At 40.7% G+C, this 25,588-nt stretch overlaps 1 protein-coding gene across 1 annotated transcript in view; it reads left to right on the plus strand.

Moving 5' to 3' along the window:
- LOC309400936 (long-chain fatty acid transport protein 2-like) overlaps nucleotides 1-25,261 on the plus strand; it is a 30,921-nt gene extending 5,660 nt beyond the window's left edge. The window contains exons 4-10 of the mRNA XM_081969710.1: nucleotides 843-967; nucleotides 2,388-2,582; nucleotides 8,685-8,775; nucleotides 10,776-10,974; nucleotides 12,421-12,518; nucleotides 20,856-20,986; nucleotides 24,836-25,261. Coding sequence (XP_081825836.1) covers nucleotides 843-967; nucleotides 2,388-2,582; nucleotides 8,685-8,775; nucleotides 10,776-10,974; nucleotides 12,421-12,518; nucleotides 20,856-20,986; nucleotides 24,836-25,012 — 1,016 coding nt within the window. The 3' untranslated portion in view covers nucleotides 25,013-25,261. The remainder of the gene's footprint in view (nucleotides 1-842; nucleotides 968-2,387; nucleotides 2,583-8,684; nucleotides 8,776-10,775; nucleotides 10,975-12,420; nucleotides 12,519-20,855; nucleotides 20,987-24,835) is intronic.
- The last annotated feature ends 327 nt before the right edge of the window (nucleotides 25,262-25,588 follow it).

A 25,588-nucleotide genomic window follows, 5' to 3' on the forward strand; every position in this document is an offset into this window, starting at 1 on the left:
CAATAAGTACATGAACACTGTGAAAGTAAAACAGGTAGGGGGAGAGAAAGGAAGAGAGTTAGAATACATGAATAGTTTGTTTAACTTATTAAAAAAAATGATTTGTAAGTTGTTTTGACTCAGAAATCTCTGATTACTGGATTGTCTAAACATGGATAATGAAAAAGAAAGAAATATGGTGTACACTTTTCATTTCATATACCTAAATATGGAATTAATTAACAAATATAGTCCAAATAGTAAAAATGGTCAAAACAGCATCAAAAATGAAGGACGCCACTCACATTCTGGATCATCCCAATCAGGCTTCTTCTAGAAGTATTTAGACTACAAATTCCCAGAATCTGCAAACTAAATATCTCATCCCACAATTTGAAAAAAAAAAATGAAGAAAAAGAGAGAGGGAGAGAATTTAAATATGACAAAAATGTGCCTTTAGGAAAACACGATGAGTCATTTGTTCAAAGTGATCAACAGACAAACACACAGGATTTGATTTTTCAAAAGTATTCTTTAGTGGCCATATTTTATTTGAAAAAAATAACAGCTGTCAGATCTGCAAAATGCTTATCACCCCTTCAACCCACACTGATTTTCTAATGAAAACAATCTTCCATTTGGAATTCATTCTTCAAGATACTGTTTTTAGCACTCAGTCAAGGAAATGATGGCTTTTCACAGGCCTAAGATATAAGAGAAACTCCAAATCCCATACTTTAATTTAATTTGATGGTATTTAAGTCTGTTGTTCCACTTGTTCCACTTTTTGATTGGAACATATTTTTTCTGTTGCTTCATTATACTATGACATACAACCTTATTTGTTTTGTTTTTTTCATAAGGAGCTACATGTGTTTTAGGGTCGAAGTTCTCTGTTTCAAATTTCTGGAATGACTGCAGGCGATATCAGGTTTCTGTAATCCAATATGTGGGCGAAACAATGCGCTATTTATGTAATGCGCCAAAGGTAATCAGAAAAGGCATATAAGTAAAGTAATAAATAGATTAATGAATAAATATATTTGGTGAGTGGGATAGGAAGAAGAAGAGATGAAGAATTTCAAAGAGTGAAAATGAATAATTCTGCCATTTTCCTTGTACCTTGGGAATATAACTTTATTTTGCATACATAAATACTCCATTTACATAATAACTTCTGCATTCATACATTCCTGAAAACCCTGCCCTTTCTAATCTCACACTTGGAAATTAGGCTTTAAACTACCTCCAATGACCTCAGTAGATATTTATTTTGAAAACCTATTGTGTCTGTTGTTTGTTTTGAGGGAACAATCTTTCAGTCTCCAATAGCACCTTTGTTCAAAAATGCCCCTCCAGCTACTTTGAGGCCTTGACATTTCTTCCTTGATCACAATGGAGTCTCTTTTAAAATAACATAGTACTTTATACCTGCAGGTTTTTTTTTTGGGGGGGGGGGTTAGCACTCAGGGATAAGGGTTAGTCCTCAGGAGGGGAGGAGAACCTATGCAGCTATGAGCTTAAAGGAGTATATTTACAATTTTGCCTAAGAAAATATCTTCTTTGCAGTCAGCTGCTGGTTTGAAAGAAGAGGGAGAGGTAGTGTTCAAATTGTGATATAAGTCATGATGGTTGTAAACCGAGTCACTATATGACTGGGCTTGATTTTATGACCTTTTCCATAGCATTGCTAAGCAAATGCTGGGGTCATTAAGTGAATATTGCAATTATTAAACCCATGGTTTGCTTTAGGGCAGATTTTGCAAGAAACTGGCAGTAAACCTTGATTTCTGGCAAAAATGTTGTAAATCATGGTCATGTAACCATGGTATACTGCAAACAGCCATAAATATGAACTAATAGGTTAGTGCCCAAAATTTGGTCATATGACCAGGGGGTGCAGATAATAAGTAGCTTTTGGGGAGTCTGTTGTAACTTAAAATGGTCACTAAACAACTGGTTGTACGTGGAGGACAATCTGTATTTTCTTTTGGCTCAGACTAAAAAATGTAGGGGGCAGGAGAATGGGCGAGGTCTTAAAGAATGGTTTGAACTTGGTGGGAATCTAATAGAAAGCACAGAATTTCTCATAGGCTGCATTCAAACTGCAGGCAAAAGATTTTCCGGTCTTGATCTATGTCCACCAAAGATCACTGCAACCATTCCAGCCAGTTTAGAATTAGGGTGTGCAATATGCATGTGCAAAAAGTATACTATCAAAGTCACCTAATATGTGCATGTTTTTCCTATGCACCCTTACCTACCGTAATGTAGCAATCTAGCCAAGATATTTTAGGAATAAAAAAAATAATGTTTAACTCCTATTTAGCATAGATGACAAAGAAAGTATATATTTATAAATGTTATTGAATGTTGTAAAGATTCTCTTGCTAATCCTTCTCTTGCAGAAGGACAATGATCGTGATCATAGTGTGAGACTGGCCCTAGGCAATGGCATGAGGAAAGAGGTCTGGAAAGAATTTCTGTGTCGATTTGGATGCCTGAAGATCTATGAATTCTATGGAGCTACAGAAGGCAATCTTGGCTTTATTAACTACATTGGGAAAGTTGGAGCTATAGGAAGGATTAGCTACCTCTATAAGGTAATGAAATTAAACTGGGATGTTGCAGACATATTAATGAGAATCTAGGAGTTGACGGATTAAAACACAATCCCAGTTACTATTGCAGCACCTTCAATTTAGAATTATTGCTTGAACTTTGATTCTTATAATTCAAGTCTGCTTGAAGATTATAGGAATTGTTTTGTCCGGAAAAGTGATATATTAGTTTTCTGATGTTAGATCTGGCTGAACCCACCTTTTCAATATCTATATCAGTGTTTCTTGGTAAGTTTAAGATGGATGGACTGATTGGAGAATTCTGGGAGTTGAAGTCTACCCATCTTAAAACTGCCAAGGTTAAGAAACATGTATGTATGTGTGTGGATGCTAAAATAAGCTCTTAGTTTTAAATGGACAAAGTATTGTTTGAAATGCAATATACGTGAGATACATGTTACGAAGAGAATATCAGTCTTGACAACTGAAGTATTCCCAGTATGGGGCCATCTTACTATGTGATGAAATAGTACTGTTGAGCATAATCAGAATCTAGAGCAGTGGTTCCCAACCTTTTTTTGGCATTGTCCCACCTAGGCAACTCTAAAATCCTGGTGCCCTCCCCTCATGACCTATAATTCTTACTTTACTCAAAAAGTGAACTCTACTCATGTGGAGGAAGCCTAAAAGGCCATTAATTTGGTTTAAACAAGGTTCAAATTGCCCCCATTAAAAATCAAATTGCTGCCCTGTGGGCCGTGGGCCCCACATTGGGAACCGCTGATCTAGAGGCTGTCATATTTATACACAACTAAATATAACCATCTCTTTTTCCAATTATCTCTTATTTTTGGCAGGCACATTTGTTTGTTTATATTTCATATAACTAAACCACCCATCTCCCTTTAAGGGGGACTCTTTATGTTAATAAATTAGTTTAATCTCTATAAATAATAGTGATTTTGTAATAGCCCCAAATTCCCAACAACCCTGTAGCAGTATATCAGCTTCCAGGACTGAAGTCAAGCATATTTGAAGCACAACTAAATAATTGGGATAATATATTATACCGCATAATAATAGTTAACATTTGTTTACACTGAAATGTGTTACTGGCCCTCCATAACCACTATAACAATTCTGTAAAGGATACGATATTATTATTTCAGACAAATTGATAACAAACATGAAAAAGGAAGATGAGATTTGAATCAAACACCTTGTGATTAGCTGGAGGTCTTTGAGATAATATTATAGATCCATCAATTATGATTTCCTATTCTGCATTCCTCTATCATTCTGGATGTTGGTTACATCTTCCAGTTTTTTTATCATCAGCAGATTTGATAAGCAGCGCATGAATTTGGTTAATCCAATCATTCATAAAAAGATTGATTAATATTGGCCCAAAACAGAACCCAGTAGGACCCTACCGCTTTCTGCTCTTTACATGCAAATATGAATGCTGAATCTCTGAAGTTAAGAAGACTCTGGATTGGTCTCATTCTATCATTCTGGATGTTGGTTACATCTTCCAGTTCTTTTATCATCAGCAGATTTGATAAGCAGCTCATAGTTAATCCAATCATTCATAAAAAGATTGACTAACATTGGCCCAAAACAGAACCCAGTAGGACCCTACCGCTTTCTGCTCTTTACATGCAAGTATGAATGCTGAATCTCTGACGTTAAGAAGTCAGGTAAATATGTAGAGAACATTCTCTTTATTTTCTTTTATGAAGACATAGGACAATCATTTGTCTGAAATAATGTAGGGTTTCTTGGTTGAGGGTTCAAGGTCCCTTCCAATTCTGTTGTTCTGTTCTGTTATTTATCTGCCAATGTAATTGCTTTATCAAAGAAGAGACGATATTTGTTCTACCTGACCTATTCTGAGAAATATCATGTTGATTTCTAGCAATCCTGACATTGTTTTCAAAATGCTTACAAAAGCCCTGTTTTATCATCTGCTCTGACAACTATTTAGATATTAATGTTAGGTCACTGGTTAATGATTATTGGAATCCTTTTTCTTGAAGGGGGTGACAGAGCTCCTCTGGCGTCTTTGCAGTCCAAGGCTTTTTGCAAGTGGTTAGTCATTGCCTTTATCCTACACTTGAAAGACAATAACAGTCTGAAGTTATCCCCTTGATTTCCCTTGTTAAGGAGTAGGTCAAGTATTAAAGAACTCTCTCTTTTTAAAACTGGCCTTTCTAAAATTCATGGCATGTATTTGACAGAATTAAAACAGATGTTGAAAAGATTTAAAAGTTTATATCATAGTCATGCCATTCTTTTTTGAAGCTTCAGTTATCTGCTTTAAATCTTTAAAACCTGACTGTCCTTTTAAATTTTTTAACTTTAAATTGTGTTTTTTACAATTGGGGTATTTTAATGGTGATTTTTAACTGTCTAAATGTGATGTAATTTGTTACCTCCTCCGTGCATGTATGTCTTTGTATATATGTATGTTTATGTGTTTGAACATATGTTTTATGTTTTATATGCTCCATTGTACGCCGCCCCGAGTCCTGTCTGGAAAGGGAGCGGCTAATAAATTCAAATTTATTAATTTATTATTATTATTATTATCTACCACTTGTGACTGATTTGATTATCTATGGTAGATTTCAAGTAAGCTACCCGCTCTGTAAGGTTATTTTAACTCATATGTTACCATCAGGAAGTGTAATCATAAAATCAAATGTTCTACCACTGGAATTTATCCACCATATTTCTGTGATCCTTGTTATATCATATTTGATTTTGTGCCTCATGACATTCAGCTCGTTTTGCTTGTTACCTATAGAGTACTTTGTTCTTTTGTATAGAGATATTTGAGACAATTCGGTAGACTCCCTATGTTCAATTTCCTTTTTCCTTTCCCCCTTTATTAAAATAATCACTTTGTTTTGCTTTCCTATTGTGTTTAGTTTATTACTTGCCACTGTATTACTCACCCATCACCTTATTACTCCTTCTCCCTTTAGTTTAGTTTGAAACCCTTCTGATCAGGTTAGCCAGTTGTTTTCCAAAAACATATCATATTTTTTGCACTGTATGATGCACTGGACCATAAGATGCACCTACCTTTTGGTGAGGAAAACAACAACAATAAAATAATCTGCTTCCCAGCATCCATTGGTATTCATCTGGCTAGAGTCCTTGCAGCAAAACAGTAAACAGCCTGGTCAGCTTCAGCACATTATTGCAGTCTGATTTAGCATGAGCAGCTGATTGGCAGTTGGATCGGCCTCCCAGAATACTGCCTGTTAGCTGTTCCAGCTATGAGGATCACTGCCGCCCATTGCCGCTGCCTTTTGTTGCTTCCGTGCATCCCATTTTCGGTCTCTGCATTCCCCGTGTTTGGCCTCTGCATACCCTATTTTCAGCCTCCGCACACCCAGACATACTCTGCATGTTCCGTTTTAAGTCCATTCCAGGTGGTGGGGGCTGCTACTGCTGCCTATCACCACCACCACCAATTGCTGTCGCCATCTATCGCTGGCGGCATGGCTGCAATATGCGAAAGCAGTGGTGATCGTGACATGATGCATCCAGCCCATGGGAGTTTGACAGCCCTGCTTTAGAGGGAAAGTAGAAGATGGAAATTAATTGAATATTCTGAATGACGATCTCCTTTTTCTTTTCTTTTCCTGATAGTATCACAGTTTCACAAGATGTAGGAAACAGTGTAAACCCAACTTTTGGGGGAAAACATGTTTTGCCTAATCAAGGAAAATACTCCATCTTGGATGCCTTAGATTCAGCCAAAAATTGCTTATTCTCCAAATACACTTTCTTGAAAGATCTGGTGGGATAAAGATAAAAGTAATCTGATTTTTGTCAGTTAGGACTTTGTCTAAAATGTTTACATAGCAGTTGCTTAATGGAAAGCAAACTCTTAATGCAGTAAAAATACCTCAGCAAGTGGTTAATGTATTAGACACTCTAGACCGCATCAGGATTGTGGTTGACTTCAGGGGGGCCAGGTGGGTGTGGCTGCGGTGGCCATGGTTGTGGTGACTATGGCCATGGTGGGCATTGCCAGCTCCCATTGATGCTGTGTTCGCTCTCCTTGGCCAGGTTGCTCATGGTGTGTACGGGAGGGTAAAGTATGTGGGTCAGAGGGAGGCCCACTCCCTCTCCTTGTGAGGAGACCCGGCTTTGTAACCACACCATCCTCAGTGATAGGATGGGAAACCACCAGGGGATGGCAAAAGGCAACAGGGCTGTTAGTGGCTGTGCTAAGGCAGAATTTACCTCAGACCCTCACTCCCTCTCATTATTATCTTCTTCCTTCCTTCCTTTTCCCCTTTTCTTCTTTTTTTCCTTTCATCTTCATTCTCTTTTCTTTCTTTCTCCTTCCCCTCTTACCTTCTTTTTCCTTCCTGGCTCTCTTCCCTTTTTATTTGTCTACTTTGAGACCCCACCTCCACCCCCATACCCAGGGCAGCCACAACCCTCCACTATCTTGATTTCCAGCTCTGTTCTCCATTGCTGTGTGGAGGACAAATAAATTAGGGCAGCAATGGTGAACCTTTTTTGGCTCGCGTGCCATAAGTGAGGGGAGCGCAGAGGGGGGCGTGTGTGGGCATGCTGCACCCGTAATGCAATGTGCGACACCCCCCAGTGCGCATGTGCACACTACAGGTGCGACCACCCATTTTTGCATGCTTTTTTCGCCCTCCCCAGGCTCCAGAGGCTTTATAGGAGCCTGGGGGGGGGCAGGAACCTTCAGGACGCTTCCCTGAAGCCTCCGGAGCAATCAAAATGAACCTCTGAGCAAACTAGAATCACTTCAGGTTTGCTCGGATGGTCGTTTGAGCGCTCCGAAGGCTTCAGGGACCTTCAGGATGCTTCCCTGAAGCCTCCGGAGCAGTCAAAATGAACCTCCAAGCAAACCAGAAGTCACTTCTGGTTTGCTTGGAAGGTCTTTGAGTGCTCCGAAGGCTTCAGGGACCTTCAGGACGCTTCCCTAAAACCTCCGGAACAGTCAGAATGAACCTCTGAGCAAACCAGAAGTCACTTCTGGTTTGCTCGGAGGATCGTTTTGAGTGCTCCGAAGGCTTCAGGGACCTTCAGGACGCTTCCCTGAAGCCTCCGGAGCAGTCAAAATGAACCTCCGAGCAAACCGGAAGTAACTTCCGGTTTGCTCGGAGGATCGTTTTGAGCGCTCCGAAGGCTTCAGGGACCTTTAGGACGCTTCCCTGAAGCCTCCGGAGCAGTCAAAATGAACCTACGAGCAAACCGGAAGTAACTTCTGGTTTGCTCGGAGGATCGTTTTGAGCGCTCCGAAGGCTTCAGGGACCTTCAGGATGCTTCCCTGAAGCCTCCTGAGCAGTCAAAATGAACCTCCGAGCAAACCGGAAGTATATTTGCATTTTCAAGTAATCAGAGAGATGGGCAAATTTCTGAGAAACAACCCCCTTCCCTGCAATTTTAGGTTGCAAGGAAAGATTATGGTGGAAGAGGATATACAATTGGACTACGTACTAGATAATAGTGACATCATCTGGCCAATGCATACATGTAGGGAGGGGGGGGAAAATGAATTGTTCTGCTGGTATAGTAAAATGGTTGTCTTGCGGATCCTTGATAATCTATGTCATCCACAATGATACATGTAAAAAAAGAGAAAAGGCTTCAAATTTATTGATCAGCAGTAGGTGGTACAATCTCTTGTTCTCTGATCCTTGCACACCAGAAAAACCAAACAATGTTTTTTCACTACTACAAAATTTCAAAAGACTCTCAGTGGACAAACCAGTTCTCATTCCAGACTACCCTTGTATTGAGTTCAGATGAAGTTGCACAGTGCTATAGACAAACTGTAGCTGCAAATGCTCTCTTTTCAAAGCTTTTGAGAGTGTTTGAAGGTCCAGTTGGTCTGAGCTGTCAGGAAGGATGATGTGATAAGGACTATATCTCAGGCCTCTATTATCCCTGTTACCCACTTATATTAATTTTAATTTTTGGATAAAAGTACGGAATATCATTATCCTATCATTTAGCAGGCATCAAATTTGAAGCATTTGTTCAAGGGGCACCCAAAGACTTGTGGGGTTCTTTGTGACCTACTGCTGGAGTTGCTTAGAATTTCTGCCTTGTGGCTCTTACCAATTTCTGTCTATTCTGCTTCAGAAGGTGACAAAATTTGAACTAATTCAATATGATATTGACCAGGATGAGGTTGTGCGGAATGAAAAAGGATACTGTGTCCCGGTGGCCCCAGGTATGTTAATAAAAATTATATTTGGCAATGAATTGGACTTTACAAAAGCAAAGTTATGGGCTATTTCCAATGATGAAATGGGTTTTCCTCTCTGTGCCAGTGGTCAGACCTTTGGGGGTTAAATCTTTGGTTGTCTCCATGCCACATATGAGTTTTCCACAGACTAGTCACTCGTCACAGCAGTGAATGAGTTGCAAGTTCAGTTTCATGGGAATGGTTACGTGAAACATCTGGAGAAATCTGATTCCTTCTACCTCCCAGCTCTTGGGATACCAACATGAAGGCTGCATTTCATGTCTGGGAAAAGCGATTAAAATATGATATTCTGGAGATTTAGATGTAAATTTATTGATAAATTTACAAAGCTCAGTTTATTTTTTTAATGGAGGAAAAATGGAATTTACATGTTGTGGATTTAAGCAGTGGAGAGAGAAGCCCTTGTTGCTAATCAGAAAATGATCAGCTGAGTCTGTGCTCAATTATTGGCTTAGACAGGGAGTGTTTTGATTTGTCATACGTTCTCTACAAGCATTGCAAATATATAAACAACCTTGTGCACATCGAGTTGATTTTCAATAGCTACAACAACCAAAACAGCCCAGATCAGTACCATATCTCTTTTTTCCATGTGAAGACTGATATTGTAGAAATTGGTTATGTTAGACTGAGATGGCAAAAATCAGAAGGAAACTGATGTCTGAGTTTACCTTGTGGGTTCTACATAAGATAAACAGGTAAACTTTGTGCAAAACAATTAATAGACATGTCTGCTGTTGAGACTCAAAACAAGGACAAGTTATGTCAGAGCATTTTAATTTCCCAGGATGCTCTGTGCATCCAATGAAGTGAGTTAAACTCACAATTACAAAAGTTGCTACCAGACCTAAAGTGACAGAAAGTGATTTAAGTGACAGAAAGACTGATTATCCAGCAAAGCCTTGGCTGCTTTTTAGCAATGTGTTTGTAACTAGCATTACTCTTGAGCTTGAGTTTTCAATACAAAAGCCCCAGGCCAGTTGTGCACATTAGAATGTATCCTAATTTTTCCCCCTATGCAGCACATATGTTCACTTGGCCGTAACCTCAAATATTTCCGTGTGATAAATATAGAACTATTAAATGTATGGGAAATAAAAATGCTATTAAAATGTAAATTAAATTGTCTTATTTTGTTTTCTTGATCCCCACAAAGGGTCAAGTGTAGTTCAGTCCCCCCACTCCAATTGTACACTATTCATTTGTTAATATGACACACGTGGTGACTACTAACCTGGATGGATTTAAAAGAAGAATTGAATACATTTATAATGTCTCTATTGCTCTTTCATTTTTCATGCCTTTAGTCACTGAAAAATGAATGACCTTATGGATTTTTTCCTTCACTACGGTTGGGGCAGAGAGCGAAAAATACAAGGCATCCCCTTTGTCTCCTTTGTGAGGACTGAGTATTACTGCTTTTACCACTGCAATGATTCATTTAACAAGTGTGGCAAGAAAGATCGTAAAATGAGGCAAAATATTTTATCAAATCTCTCACTTAGCAACAGAAATATTTGGGTTCAACTGTGGTCGTAAATTGAAGAGGTTTAGAGTTCACAAGTTTAACTAAGAGAATCAAGTAAGAGCTATCCTTTTAATAGAAAGGGTTGCATCAATCAATTAGAAAAAAGTTTCGTAAGTTTTGAGCTGTCAACAAGAAGGCTACATTAAGTTCACCTTTCTAGAACTATGCTTTCCTCCACATAAAAGCAATTGCTTGAATGTAATTTATTACTTTTGAGAATTAGAAATATTTTTCACATACATATATTATAGGTCGAATTAATATGGCAAAGCTGTTTTTATTAACTTACCAAATTGAATAAATAAATAAATCTTTAATTGTTTTATTTAAATTTTAAAAAATAGAATGTTTTCTGGAAAATCCAAATGGAAATAAGTGGAAATAATGTGCTTGCTCGAGAATGAATATTAATTGATTAATTGATTCCTAACTGCAGGTGAAACAGGTTTGCTAGTAGGCAAGATCACACAGAAGACTCCATTCTATGGCTATGCAGGAGATATTGAGAAAACAAAGAAGAAGATTATCCAGAATGTCCTAGAGAAAGGAGACAGGTACTTTAATAGCGGTGACCTCATGATTCAAGACCACGATGGATTTATATATTTCCAGGACCGAGTGGGAGATACTTTCCGGTGAGTCCCACAGACACTAAAGGTTGATATCCATTCCCTGCTTGCTCCCACCTTTTTAGTATTTTTATAAATAAATCAAGATGGTGGACATACCTAAAACATCTTCCTTTTCCTTTCCCCCCCACAACAACCCTGTGAGGAGGATTGGACTGAAAGAGAATGGCTGGCTTAAAGTGACCCAGATGATTTTCATAGTTAAAGCAGGTTTATAATGTATGGACTCCTGATTTTTGGCCTGGTGCCTTAACTTCTAGACTCTAAAACTGACCATTTTACCTCTTTTGGGCAAAAAAGACAGTGCTGATTGTCTGCTACTTTTTTATTCTGTCATATATTAAAGCTTCTATTCCAACTGGCCAGTGTGTGTTTTGCCTAGGAATAAGCAGCTAAAGACAGCAATGGGCAATCTTTTGACTGCAGAATCTGCATTCCATATATCTGAATATGATGTGAGAAAACTAACTGGACAGAGTCACATTATATATTCCTTCCTTCCTTCCTTCCTTCCTTCCTTCCTTCCTTCCTTCCTTCCTTCCTTCCTTCCTTCCTTCCTTCCTTCCTTCCTTCTTCCTTCCTTCCTTCCTTCTTTCCACCCTTTCATTTTATTTTGTGTGCACATGTATGTGTGCTATACCCATGTAGAATTTTAGTGAAAAATAAGCAAAAAGCTTCCAAAAACCAAACTTCAGGTCAATGTGGCCTCCAGATTTAGAAAGGCAAAGGAATATAGTAGCTTGAGCATTTCAAACAGGGAAAATAAATCAAGAACTGACCATTTTACCTCTTTTGGGCAAACAAGACAGTGCTGATTGTCTGCTACTTTTTTATTCTGTCATATATTAAAGCTTCTATTCCAACTGGCCAGTGTGTGTTTTGCCTAGGAATAAGCAGCTAAAGACAGCAATGGGCAATCTTTTGACTGCAGAATCTGCATTCCATATATCTGAATATGATGTGAGAAAACTAACTGGACAGTCACATTATATATTCCTTCCTTCCTTCCTTCCTTCCTTCCTTCCTTCCTTCCTTCCTTCCTTCCTTCCTTCCTTCCTTCCTTCCTTCCTTTCTTTCTTCTTTCCACCCTTTCATTTTATTTTGTGTGCACATGTATGTGTGCTATACCCATGTAGAATTTTAGTGAAAAATAAGCAAAAAGCTTCCAAAAACCAAACTTCAGGTCAATGTGGCCTCCAGATTTAGAAAGGCAAAGGAATATAGTAGCTTGAGCATTTCAAACAGGGAAAATAAATCAAGAAATAACTTGTGAAGCAGGAAGTCTCCAGTTTGAATCTGCTATAAATAGGGGCCGCTATTATGAGGGAACACAGAAAGGGCTTCATCTAAGGTTTACAATCATGCTTTAGTAATAAACAAAGGTTTTTTTGGGGGAAATTCAGTTATAAAAAGAACAAATCGTGGTTAATAACCTCTTTCACTATTTTATAGATGGAAAGGAGAGAATGTGGCTACTACAGAAGTTGAGACAATTCTTGTTATGCTGGAATTTATTCAAGAAGCAAATGTATATGGAGTATCTGTGCCAGGTAGATTGAAATATATTGTTTAAGAAATCTATGTTTAGTGTCTGTAAAAGAATAATGCCCAGAATCATACCAGGCATAGCATGACCTATCAGTTACAATTCTTAGGGACATTGCCCCCATTGCAAATATTGGATAAGTGTTGTTTTCTTTAATAATAATTGTGAACTCAAGTATTTTGAAATGGTTTATAACATATGCTAGTAAAAAAAGTAATTTGTTGTAAAAAGCTGACTACTTAAAAACTGAAGCTAAAAATTAGAGCATATTTTAATAACATTAACTTAATGTCTAACAACAACAACAAAAAAATAACCAACTGCCTGAATAAGGCAGATTTTTGGGATGGTGGTGGCAGTAGTGGGCTATAGAATAGATTTCCTAAGCATGGAGGATACAAGTTTAAAGGTTTAAAGATAAAAAAATATTCAGAAAGGAGACTGTATGGATGTTACATTTTGGCAGAATAATTATGAATGAATATCTATGTTTCTGGGGGGTGGGTGTATTTAAATATACCAACACCTGATAAGATTTCAAAGTTTGATGTCTTGGTTCTTGTTTTTATTTTCAAAGGGAGACAGAAATAGAAGTTGCTACTTTAAGCATTGTTACCAATCTTTTCCTGTTGTTTTACATTTTATTATAATTCATAGTAGTTGCAGGAAAATAAACGTGCAGGGTTGTATTTGGTAGCCAGATTTTAGAGAACATTTAAAATGGTGTGTGTGTGTGTGTGTGTGTGTGTGTTATTTTTGCAATTTGTTTTGCTAAAAATCACATTTGACCTGAATGATCAGTTTAGATATTGTCCTTTCCAATTGCGTCAAGATCTATAAAGAAAACATTTGAACCAGCTTTTTACATGGACAAATCAGTTAAATATTAATTTGGGGTAATTTAGTTATTGAAACATTGATACTACCTTGAACTTTATGCAAGATTTTTTCTCAATCAAATGTGGTCATACTTACTGGATGGTAGTTGTTATCCTGCACAATTCATATTAGAACAGGTATATTATATTAGAGCAGGTATTAAATTCTTAGAACAGATATATTGAATTTGCAGTCCATGGGCCGTATTTTAGTTTTAGCATCTCAACAATACCTTTCAGAAAACTTGGAATGGAATTGCCAACATTATATAATTACAATTTCTGGCAGTGAGATTTTACAGACCCCCACCCCCACCCCAAATACAGCTTAGTGTGGACAGAAAGGGAAGTCTCCTGGGTGACAGTCTTCTTTTCACTTCAATTTCCTGCCTAGTTACCACAAAATGTCCCAAAATCACACTGCCAAAAGAAATTATTCTGGCAATGATTTTTGCAGAGAGATTTTTTTCTGTTTTCTGAGGTCTGGATTTTTTTAAGGACAGGCATATCTCCCAAAGGTTTTGCTCACATTCACTCTTTTTTCTTTTTCTAAAAAAGCCATTCACTTTATTCAATGCTCTTTTAACTTCAAACAGTTGCTAAACAAATTGCCATAACTTGAGGACTTCCTGTAGTACAGTAAAATAAACAAATCGGCTTACTTTTATAGCTATCCATTATATCCATGCAGTTTTAGATGCTTATTTTATAGTTTGCACTATTTTACATGACACCAGAGCAAAGTATTTGTGTAAGTATTTATTTCTTCATTTTATAATGAATTGGCTACTACTAATTCTCTAATGAGGGGTTCTGGAATTCACATGAGAAAAACATTTGGAAGGCAAAAGGTTAAGCCAACACTTTTTCTCTTGCTATTCCTCCAGTGCAAACCTGTGTCTTTCTATTTCCTGTGCGCTACTTGGAAAATCTAAGCATGGATTAAATTCAGCCTATTAGCCTCGACACTGAGTTGAAAAAAGTCTTGGCCACATCTCCCTTGTCCTCCGGAAGCCAGATTTTTAACTCAGTCTAGCCGAAATGAGATGTATTCAAGACTTTCTTCAACTCAGTCTGTTTAAATTGGCTTTAAAATTAGATTTGCAGTCATCTTGGATTCTCCAATTGGATTTATGGCAATGTATATATGGAGTTGGGAGTTCGCAGGTTAGCCACAAGTGAGTGCACAGGTTTTCCCCGGCTCGCTGGAAAGAACAGCCACCACCATTTTCATTTGGACTGATTTTTATAGCTCCTAAGGATTTTTGAGTTGTGAAGCTTAAGTGGCTGGAGACTTTGCCCGACCTTTGGGCTAGTCTCCATTGGCGGTAGGGAGGCAGTTGCTAGCGTGAAGAGAGCCAGTTCGCTGCTGCCGCATGACGTTTCTCCCTTACTCATTGCTTCCACGATTTAAATTGTGTGCCTGGGAATTCATACCCTTTGCTTCTGACGTTACTGTTAACTTGGCACCGAGAGACCTGATCGCTATGCATGCGCCGGCTCTTGCCGCAATACCTGGTGGAGCTGTTTGGAGTCGGAGGTGCCTTTTCAGCTCGCCCTCAGTTCCCCAGCAATTTCCGAGCTGCTTTCCCACCTGCTTCATCACGGTCTTCTGCAGTCTTTCCATGCTGAGTATTGTGGCACTTCCAAGGACGTTTACAGCCCTTGTGGAGGCTTATCCTTTGGCAGCAGTCCTCACAGAGTTTGCCTTCAGCCCAGTGTTTGTTGAGCACTCCAAGATGGTGGATTGCTTGATCTCAGGCAGTAGTGGTACAGCACAGCCATCCCCCAGCCAATCACCCTCCACTGAGGCTTCCAGCTGAAGAACTGGTAGGGTCATCACAAGGGGCTCTTCCACCAGGGCCAAAGCCAGCAAAGCCAGCAAATCTAAGTCTTGCTCCGAGAGATCGGTGGCTGATAGGGGAGCGGAAGGGAGGCACAGGGCCTTGCCAACGCAGGCCTCCAGGGCCATTGAAGGATTGTTAGAGAGTCTAACCTCCCCACTTCACTGGTAGATGAAAGGGGATCCGCGGGCTTAAGGGCTTTTTCTCCCCCTATATTAGAAGTCAACAGGTCTTTATCACCATACAATGCCTGGCACCAGGGGCTTTCTGTGGCTGATATTGGCCTAGGGCCTGATCTTCCAGCCTGCATATCAGCAGCAGGTCTAGACCCTCCTCCCAGGGTGACACGTTCTGCCCCTGAGGCTACTTTCATCCCCACTGCAGCAGGGCTCCGTTCAGAGGATGGTCACGGTCTGGTTCTCCACAGGGAGCTTAGGGACCTAATTTCCATTGCCATATCTCAGGGGCTGAATTCTGAGATCAAATGTAGGGGACAAGTGTTCCATCCAAGGAGCACTCTTAGGGCCCAATCAGGTCCAGCTGGGGATCCAGCTTCTCCGCAACATTCCTTACACAGCAAGGTTTCGCTGTTGGGAGATGAGGAGATAGGGGAGCAGGAGATGTCAGAGGATGAGGGTTTGGCCCCCGACAGGTCTTCATTCTCAGGCCTATTCCGCACAGCCTTATTTAAGTTATTCTTGTACAAGGCCAAGGCCACTGTGAACATGGGGACATTGGAGGCCCCAGGTGGGACCAGCCTAGGGTTGCAGCCACTGAGTGTCTGTTTTCCAAATTAGCTCCCAAGCAAGAACTGCCTCTCCAGAACTCTTTTTGGATGTAATGCAGAGGCAATGGACCCAACTAAGGTCCTTCCCCCACCTCCCCACAACACAGATAGGAAGCTTTATGGATCAGGGCCAGAATTAGAAGGTCTGCTCCAAGTTCCCTCAGTGAACGCTCCTTTTGCCGCCTTAGCTTCACCCACGATCATCCTTCGGAGGTGTCAGAGGGACTTTGGATAGATGATTGCAAGACAGAGATGACTTTCTTGCTGAGGTGATCCCAGGTGGTAACCTTATGAGTCTTGAGGAAAGTCATCGCACAACTATGGCTGCATCTTTCTTTAATCAGACTTCTTTAGTATGGCTCCATCAATTGCAGGCCAGGATTTTGCCAGAGGATGTTTGCCTCCACCAGGATATTAACAAACTAGTGGCAGCCGTGGAATATTCCTTGGATACGATGCTCAATGCAAAAGTTCGCTTCTAGAGCCTTGGCTTCCAAAGTTTCTTCCCATCATCTGTTGTGGCTACGTCACTGGCAGGCGGACATGTGCTCTAAGTGGCACCTCGCTTCCACTCCTTTCAAAGGGGGAAGCTGTTTGGGGATGCCCTAGACCCCATATTGACAAGGATAAGTGCAAGGTCCTGCCCTCTTTACACCGACAGGCAGATTGCAGATCATAACCTTATTTTCGTAGGCAGTCCTTTCAGCCACCTGAACATTCCTTCAATTACCAGCCATACCACCGGCCCTATTCTCAGGGATCGGATTGATCCCAGGATAGATCAGGGTTGCAAGACAGAGGTAGACAGCAGCAGTTCCATCAGCAGCATTCCTTTTGAGGATTGGGCAATAGGCCCTTCTGTCAATTTAAGTGACTCCTCAGTTCATACTTCCATTGGCAGTCGGCTTCTACACTTCACCAGCCAATGGGAGTCGATCACATCAGATGCCTGGGTTCTTCAGACTGTGAGTCTGGAGAGTTCCTCTTCAGGCCCCCAGACAATTTATCAGGTGTCCTACCCCTGCTTGTCAGGTCAAAAGGGGTCTCATGAAAACCGAGATCCAACATCTGTTGAATATCAGAGCCATCGAGCCAGTTCTATTGGATCAGGAGGGATTAGGTTTTTACTCAATCCTCTTCTTAGTTCCCAAGAGCTCATTGGTGGTAGTGGTGGAGAGCAATCCTAGACTTAAAGAGGTTCAACATCCACCTGACGTACAAATGATTCAGGATGCAGTCCCTTCAAGCCATCTTGGGATGCATCCACCAAGGGGACCTACTAACATCTATAGACATCAAGGAAGCTTATCTCTATGTTTCAATAAGATCATCTCACTGGAGGATCCTGAGATTTTGTTTTGCTGGCTGGCACTACCAGTATTGAGCCCTGCTGTTCGGCCTGTCATCAGCACCCAGGACTTTCACCAAATTGCTTGCGGCAGTAGTGGCGCACCTCAGGTCAGTTCCAGTGAGGTTACAATGCTACCTTGATGACATTTTAATTTAGTCAAAATGAAGGCATACCAGGACCTCCAGACCACGATCCAGGTTCTTCAACAACATGGGTTCATGGTCAATTTCAACAAGACTCATTTGCTCCCTTGTACCAGTCTTCTGCATTTGGAAGCTCTAATAAATACAATCATGTGTGAGGTCTCCCTGTCCCAGGAATGACGCTTCAGCATCAGATTGATGATAGGCCAGTTACAGAGGTGACAGTCAACATCCCTTCAGGGGTTCCTGCTGCCGTATCAATGAACTGATGATGGCAGTTTCAACCTGCAGGTACGAATTCCAACATGGGTCCTATGCTTGCAGCAGTGGTGGACATCCTCTGCCATTCACAAGGGCTGTCTCTTCAGGGAGCTGGGTCACAGTCACATCTGACGCCAGCCTCTGTGGGTGGGGACCTCACTCCCAGAATCGGGTGGCCCAAGGACGGTGGAGCCAACAGGAGCTCGCCAACAACATCAATTGGCTAGAGCTCTGAGCGATACGACTAGCAGTTCAACAGTTCCAACCATTAGTAACATGCCACCATGTACTCATCCTCACTGACAATGTGGGCACAAAGGCCCACATCAACTGCCAGGGGGGCACTCACTCCAGATCAGTCAGGATCAAGGAGGACAGACTGGGTCAGTGGGCAGAGACTCATATCCTATCCATCAGAGTGGAGCACATATCCAGGGTGGCCAATGTCCAAGCAGGCTATCTAAATAGGTCGACCATGGACCATTCGGAATGGCGACTGCACCTGGATTTGTTCCAGGAGCTCTCCAGGTGCTTTGGCCGGCCAATGATGGACTTGTTTGGCCACCCAATGAACACTCAGCTCCCAAGATGTTTTGCCAGATTTCCAACTCATGGAATGGAGGGGGTGAATGCTCTTCTTTGCCCATGGCCTAGGGAACTCCTATATGCCTTTCCTCCTCTCCCGTTCATTCTGAGGGTCGTGCAGAAGATCCCAGCGGAAAAGGCAGAGGTACTTCTTGTGGCCCCACACTGGCCCAGATAAACATGGTATGCCGACCTTGTCAATCTGTCCATTTCTTGACCATGGCGGATTCCCGACAACAGGATAGTCCTTAGCCAGGGGGCCCTTCTACATCCAGAGCCTCAGTAGTTGCAATTAGCCATTTGGCACTTGAAGAGGATATCCTGAAATGGGCTAATTTCTCTGGGAAGTTATTTGGACTATTCAGGTTGCCAGACGTCCTTCTACCACCAGAATATATGATGCTACATGGGTGGCCTTCAACAGGTGGTGCCACAGACAGAAAATAGAACCACAGTTGGCTTCAGTCCCACAGGTTTCTGAATTTCTCCAAGTCGGCTTGGACAGAGGATTAGCACCTTCCCCCCTGTGGAGGCAGGTTGCAGCGTTGTCCATGGTTCTTGAGTCAGTGGCGGAACATACCTCCGTTCAACATCCCATGACCCGTAGTTTCCTCAAGGGGGCTTCAAACCTTAGTACCCCTGTTGTCCATTGTTATCCAACTTGGGACCTGTCCCTCATTCTGCAAGCCCTCACATCTTTGCCATTTGAGCCATTGAGGTCCATCAGTCTTCAGCTGTTGACCTTGAAGGTAGTCTTCCTCGTCACTATTACCTTGGCGAGGAGAGTGTCGGAGCTGGCTTCCCTATCAGTCAGAGAGGACCTCTGCGTTTTTCATTCGGGCAGAGTTGTTTTACGGTTGGGCCCTTCATTCATCCTGAAAGTCAACTCCTGCTTCCATTGTGGCCAAGAAGTCGTACTTCAAAATTTTTGTCCTACACCGTCCCATCCACTGGAATGGAAATGGAATGTGCTTGATGTCTGGAGGGCTCTCTGCCGCTACATTAAATGCACAGCATCTTTCCGGAAGTCAGGGTCCCTCTTCTTCTCCTTTCAGCCAGCCACGATGGGCCATAGGGTCACTCATTCCACCATCAGATGTTGGATCAAGGCTTGCATCTCTTTGGCCTACGAGCAGCAATCTTGGCCATTGCCTACCATGTTTTCCCCGGAAATACAACATGTCCTGAAACTAAAGCCTTGCCACATTTTTCAGGTTGGCAAAAATATAAGCCCCTGGACAACCCCCCCTCTGGCGAGGCAGAGCACTGATCACCAACCTAGCGATATCCCGAAGGTGCCAAGCTGCAGGAGCTGGGGGGCAGAAGAAAGGCACTCATATTGCATGTGCCAACCCACGGGAGCTGGGGAATGGGCAGAGTGCCACATGGCTTGGTGCCTTAGGGATACTCCTTAGGTCAGTGAATGGTGCTCTGCCTGGTTGGAGAGGGGGTTTACCAGGTGGCTGCTTGTGAGCATGGTCACCTCATGCCTGCTTCGCCCCTGAGGCTGTGCCTGACTCTTTGGGAGCCCACTCGCAAGGGAGCAGCTACCTGGCAGTTGCCCCCCTCCAGCCAGGCAGAACACCACTCCCCAACCTAGCGGTATTCCGAAGGTGCCAAGCAATGTGAGTGCTTTTCTTCTGCCCCCCAGCTCCTGGTCAGTGAATGGTGCTCTGCCTAGTTGGAGAGGGGGTTTGCCGGGTGGCTGCTCGTGAGCATGGTAACCTCATGGCTGCTTTGCCCCTGAGGCTGTGTCCGGCTCTTCGGGAGCCCGGTCGCAAGGGAGCAGCCACCCAGCAACCCCAAAACAATAAGCCATCCCCCCATAATAAGCCCAGGGCCATATTTCGTGGGTCAAAAAAATATAAGACCCTGTTGTATTTTTGGGGAAACATGGCAGACGCATCACCGCTCATTCTACCTGAAGTGTGGCTACTTTGGCTGCCTGGACCATGCAAGCCTCGGTGGAGGAGATTTGCAGGGCAGCGACACAGTCCTCATTAAAAGTGGACAAGTTTGCCTCAGCCAAGGCGTTCTTCGAGTGACATGTATTGAAAAGGGTTCACTCGGTCTCCGGAACCCTGAACCAGGACTCTTCCCACCCATGTGATTCTTAGCTTGGGTATATCCCATGTTGGATTCTCCAAGCAGCGCACAGGAGAAAGTCTGTTGGCTTACCTGAATGGCTGTTCTCTGTGCGCTGGGGGAGAATCCAATCCCGCCCTGTATCCGGATGCTCCAGATGTGTGGCGGATCTATCTTCAACACATATTTACCCTCATATTGAATATCTTCTTACAGCTGCATCCCATTAAAAACTGGCTTATGGAGGACCACAGAGGCATGGCCAAGACTTTTTTCAACTCAGTCTCGAGGCTAATAGGCTAAATGGGTTAACATGCTTGGATTCTCCTGCAGCACACAAAGAATAGCCATTCAGGTAAGCCAACAGACTTTCTGAAGAGGCATTTGACCATTCTGATATTTTCTAGGGCATGAAGGAAAGATTGGGATGGCAGCAATACGATTAAAGGAAGGAGAATCCTTTGATGGAAAGCAGTTATATGAACACACCAATAATTACCTGCCGAACTATGCTATACCTCACTTTATTCGCATCCAGGTGAGACTCTTCCCTGTTCCCTTGTTGTTTTACTGATAAGTTGATATAATGTAAATAAACTTTGATGGGATTTATAATAATCAAAAAACAGAAAGCTAGAATTCATGAGTGAGAGGAGGTTTTGATCCTGCTACCACCTTGGTTGGCTCTGTGTTATCTATTATTATTATTTTTATTGTTGTTGTTATTATTATTATTATTATTATTATTATTATTATTATTATTATTATTATTATTATTATTATTATTATACTACAATTGTATCACAGCAGCCAGTTGTTTCGCTGGATTTGGCATTGATTACTAGTCGGGCCACACCCAGGGGCCTAGGACGTCGTAACGTATTTTCGTAATATACGTGCAGATCCAAGCAGTGCAGCTTTTTGCATTTGACTGATGGTGATTTTGTCAAGTTTTAACTGTTTTAAATGTAATTCCAGTGCTTTTGGAATAACACCCAGTGTGCCAATTACCACTGGAATTACCACTACTGGTTTGTGCCATAATCGTTGAATTTCAATTTTTAGGTCCTGGTATTTCGCGATTTTTTCATGTTCCTTCTCATCGACCCTGCTATCACCTGGTATTGCGATGTCTATGATTGCAACCTTATTTTTCTCAACCAGTGTGATGTCTGGTGTGTTATGTGCCAGTATTTTGTCCGTTTGTATACGAAAACCCCATAGGATCTTGACCATCTGATTTTCGGTGACTTTTTCAGGCCTATGTTCCCACCAGTTTGTTGTTGTTTTAATATTATAATTTTTGCACAAATTCCAGTGGATCATTTGTGCTACTGAATTGTGCCGCAATTTATAATCAGTCTGTGCAATTTTTTTACAGCAGCTGAGTATGTGGTCAACAGTTTCATCAACTTCTTTGCAGAGTCTGCATTTGGCATCATCAGAGGATTTTTCGATTTTGGCCTTAATGGCATTTGTTCGGATAGCTTGTTCTTGTGCAGCCAGGATTAGTGACTCTGTTTCTTTCTTTAATGTACCTGTTGTTAACCATAACCAAGTTTTTTCACTGTCCACTTTATCTTTTATTTTTTCAGAAATTGACCATGCAATGCTTTGTTCTGCCAACTCTCCATTCTTGATTTTATCACATCTTTTCTGTATTCTTGTTTCGTCTGTTGAGCCTTCAGCAGATTTTTATTCTTTATTTCGATTAATAGATGTTCTTGACTTTCTTTTAGATAATCAGCCAGTGCAGGTTTTTTCTTCTTCAACTATTTGCTTCACTTGTAATAATCCTCTGCCACCTGATTTTCGGGGCAGGTATAGTCTATCAGTGTCACCGTGTGGATGTAAATTGTAGTGCATTGTTATTAGTTTCCTGGTTTTTCCATCCAAAATGTCCAAATCAGCTTGGGTCCAGTTAACTATACCAGCTGTGTATATTATAACTGGCATTGCCCAGGTATTTATGGCCTTGATTATATTTCCACCATTTAATTTAGATTTCAAAATTTTCCTAATTCTGTTGGTGTAGTCTCTTCTGACAATAGTTTTACTTCTCCATGTTTGATGTTATCCAACTGCAGAATGCCTAAGTATTTGTAGGCTTCATTTTTGTTGCATTTAATTAGTTGGCCATTGGGCATTTCAATTCCCTCACATGCAGTGGTTTTGCCCCTTTTTATGGATACAGTGACGTATTTTTCCATGCCAAACTGCATTGAAATATCGGTGCTGAATACTCGGACTGTGTTTGTCAGTGATTGGATTTCTATTTCTGACCATAGAGTTTCAAATCATCCATATATAATAAATGTGAAATTTTTTCAGCTTCTTTGGCTGTTTGGTAGCCTAATTTCATTTTTTTTAAGATTACTGATAGCGGGATCATCGCGATGATGAAGAGAAGAGGTGAAAGTGAATCACCCTGGAAAATTCCTTGCTTGATATTAACCATTCCGTAGTTCTCATTCTCTACTGCCAACTCAGTTCTCCATTGTTTCATCGCCTTTTCAGTGAAGGATGTAATATTTTTGCTAATGCCAGTTGTTTCTAAGCATTTTATGATCCAACTATGTGGCAATGAGTCGAATGCCTTTTTATAATCAATTCAGACCATATTCAAGTTCATTTTTCTGTTCTTACAATTTTCTAATATCATTTTATCAATCAGGATAAATTATTATTATTATTATTATTATTATTATTATTATTATTATTATTATTATTATTACTACTATTACTATTACTATTACTATTACTATTACTATTACTATTACTATTACTATTACTATTACTATTACCATTACCATTACCATTACCATTATTAGTATTCTTTTACAAACATACAAAATACACACACACAAAAATTTAGATGTACACTACATTTACACAATACAGTACGAACAGGAACTTCCTGCTCTTTGTAATAGCAATTACAAAATGATACCATTCTCCTTATGTTATTTCCCCTTCTAGTATATTTCATTTGGATTTCAACATTTTTAACCTTCTTGTTTTACTCATCTATCTACTATATTGGGTGATTACCTCTAATAAGTTTAAACTCTCTTGAATGCATGTATATATGTTAATTCTTCTTAACTACTATTTTTGGGCTTTATGGACTGCCTTCATTGATCCTTGTTTCTTTCCTGGAGCCACCTATATCATTTATCCCATATCAGCTAATATTATGTTTCTTCTTTTCCCTGGATTTCTTTTGTTAATTTGTCAACTTTGGCACAGTCCATAACCTTTCTTATTATTTCATCTTCGTTTGGAATTAATTTGTTTTTCCATTTATGAGCGAAGGCAATCCTTGCTGCCATAATTATATGTAAAATCAAATACTGGATTTCTTTTTTATATTTCGCAGTCATTATTCCTAGTAGAAAAACTTCTGGTTTCCAATCTATTTTGACTCCTCTTATTGCCTCTTTCCAATTTTTAATCCTTTTCCAATAAATGTTTAATACGTGTTTCTCAAACGTGGCATCTAGATGTGGGAACTTCAACTTCCAAAATTGTGAGTTGCTGAATGGGGAATTCTGGGAATTGAAGTCCACACATCTTAAATTTGTCAAGACCATGTGGCACATTACTGTTTCCTCTAGCAGCCTCTTGGCATTTTCCAGCTTCTTCTGCCTAAGGCAGCCTCTTCCTCTGCCTTCTTATAAAGCTGATATTTGTTTCAATTAATTATCAAGGTGAGTGATGGAATCAGTGGTGGGATACGGGCATAAAGGTGCCTGCAGGGAGCACCATGTACCATTTCGGTATGCTGCTCAGGAGGGCCCACCCACCCTCCTTACCTGTATTTGAGCCGATGGGGGCTTTCACGCATGCCCACGGAGCTGGAGCATCACAGGTGGTAAGCACGCATGAACGCGTTGCACACGTGCACATGTTGGATGCCGTCCCTATTGCAGCATACTGATTGCAACGGGATTCGGAACCCACCATTGGATGGAATTCACTCTATTGCAGCAAAATGTGCCTGAATGAGGCAAAATATATATACCGGTAAGGTGGCATAGCTATTATTAAATTAGCAGTTTTATTGGAAGGATAATTACATTCTTAATTACATATCAATATTTATGTTGTTCTTAAAGGGTTGTGCTATTTTTTAATGACGATGATATGCTTGCTGCCTGCACTAGTAAAATGAACATATTCCATCTTATTCACCAATCTGGTGCAAATGAAATTCTCTTCATCCATTCCATCATTCACCACCATATAACTGATGGGAACTCTGGAAAAAGTGCAGCATGTATTTTACAGTAATAGTATCTTCTTCCAATGCTTTTAATTCTGCCATCTTTTGTGTGCTTTAGGAGAGCAGTGGAATTATTGATTGATTTGCTCCTTTTCACCACAGGAGGCCTTAGAGATCACAGGGACTTTCAAGCAGTGCAAAACCCGGTTGGGGAAGGAAAAATTTGACCCTATCACCATCACCGAGCCCCTATTTTTCTTGGACAATTCAGAAAAGAACTTTGTGCCACTGACTTTGGAGATCTACCATTCTATCACAGAGAAGAAGCGGAAACTCTGAAAGGGACTTCAAAGGACAACACATCATCATTCTTTTGTGGGATAGCAACCCAGGAATACAGCTTACTGTTTCTTGACTGTAGCCTAAGAGTAGAGTAATTGTCTTGGATTTTTAAAAAAAATTTCCAGGCATCTGTCAAATTAAAGATACCTGAAACAGGCATCTTGCATACCAAACTTGAGAACATTTAGAAAAGTTAATTTTATTTGTATTCTTTTTCTTTCTCCTAATAAAGAGTCTTTCTGTGTCCTCATGAACTGTTTGTTCTGCAGCAGAGGGAGGTAAATATGTATATGCATTACAATATGTATGAAATGGACACCCTGTGTCGCAGCAGTATGGCAGGCATTGTGTTCCACTTAAGTGCTTGATTTCGCATAACAAAGTCTGTGTACTTTTCCTGTGAAGGGTAACTGGAATTCATCTTACAGGAAGTTTCATACCCTTCAGTACAAATACACAGATCTTCTGTTCCATTTTTTTCTTGTGACACACGCCATTGAGTTATCGTTATCTATGCAAAAATTAAAAGTCTAATAGAGCCAAAGGGAAAGTGGGGAAGCTGAGGTTTATTTT

This window comes from Natrix helvetica (genome assembly GCF_964273705.1).
Source record: "Natrix helvetica genome assembly, chromosome: Z".
Lineage (NCBI taxonomy): Eukaryota > Metazoa > Chordata > Lepidosauria > Squamata > Natricidae > Natrix > Natrix helvetica.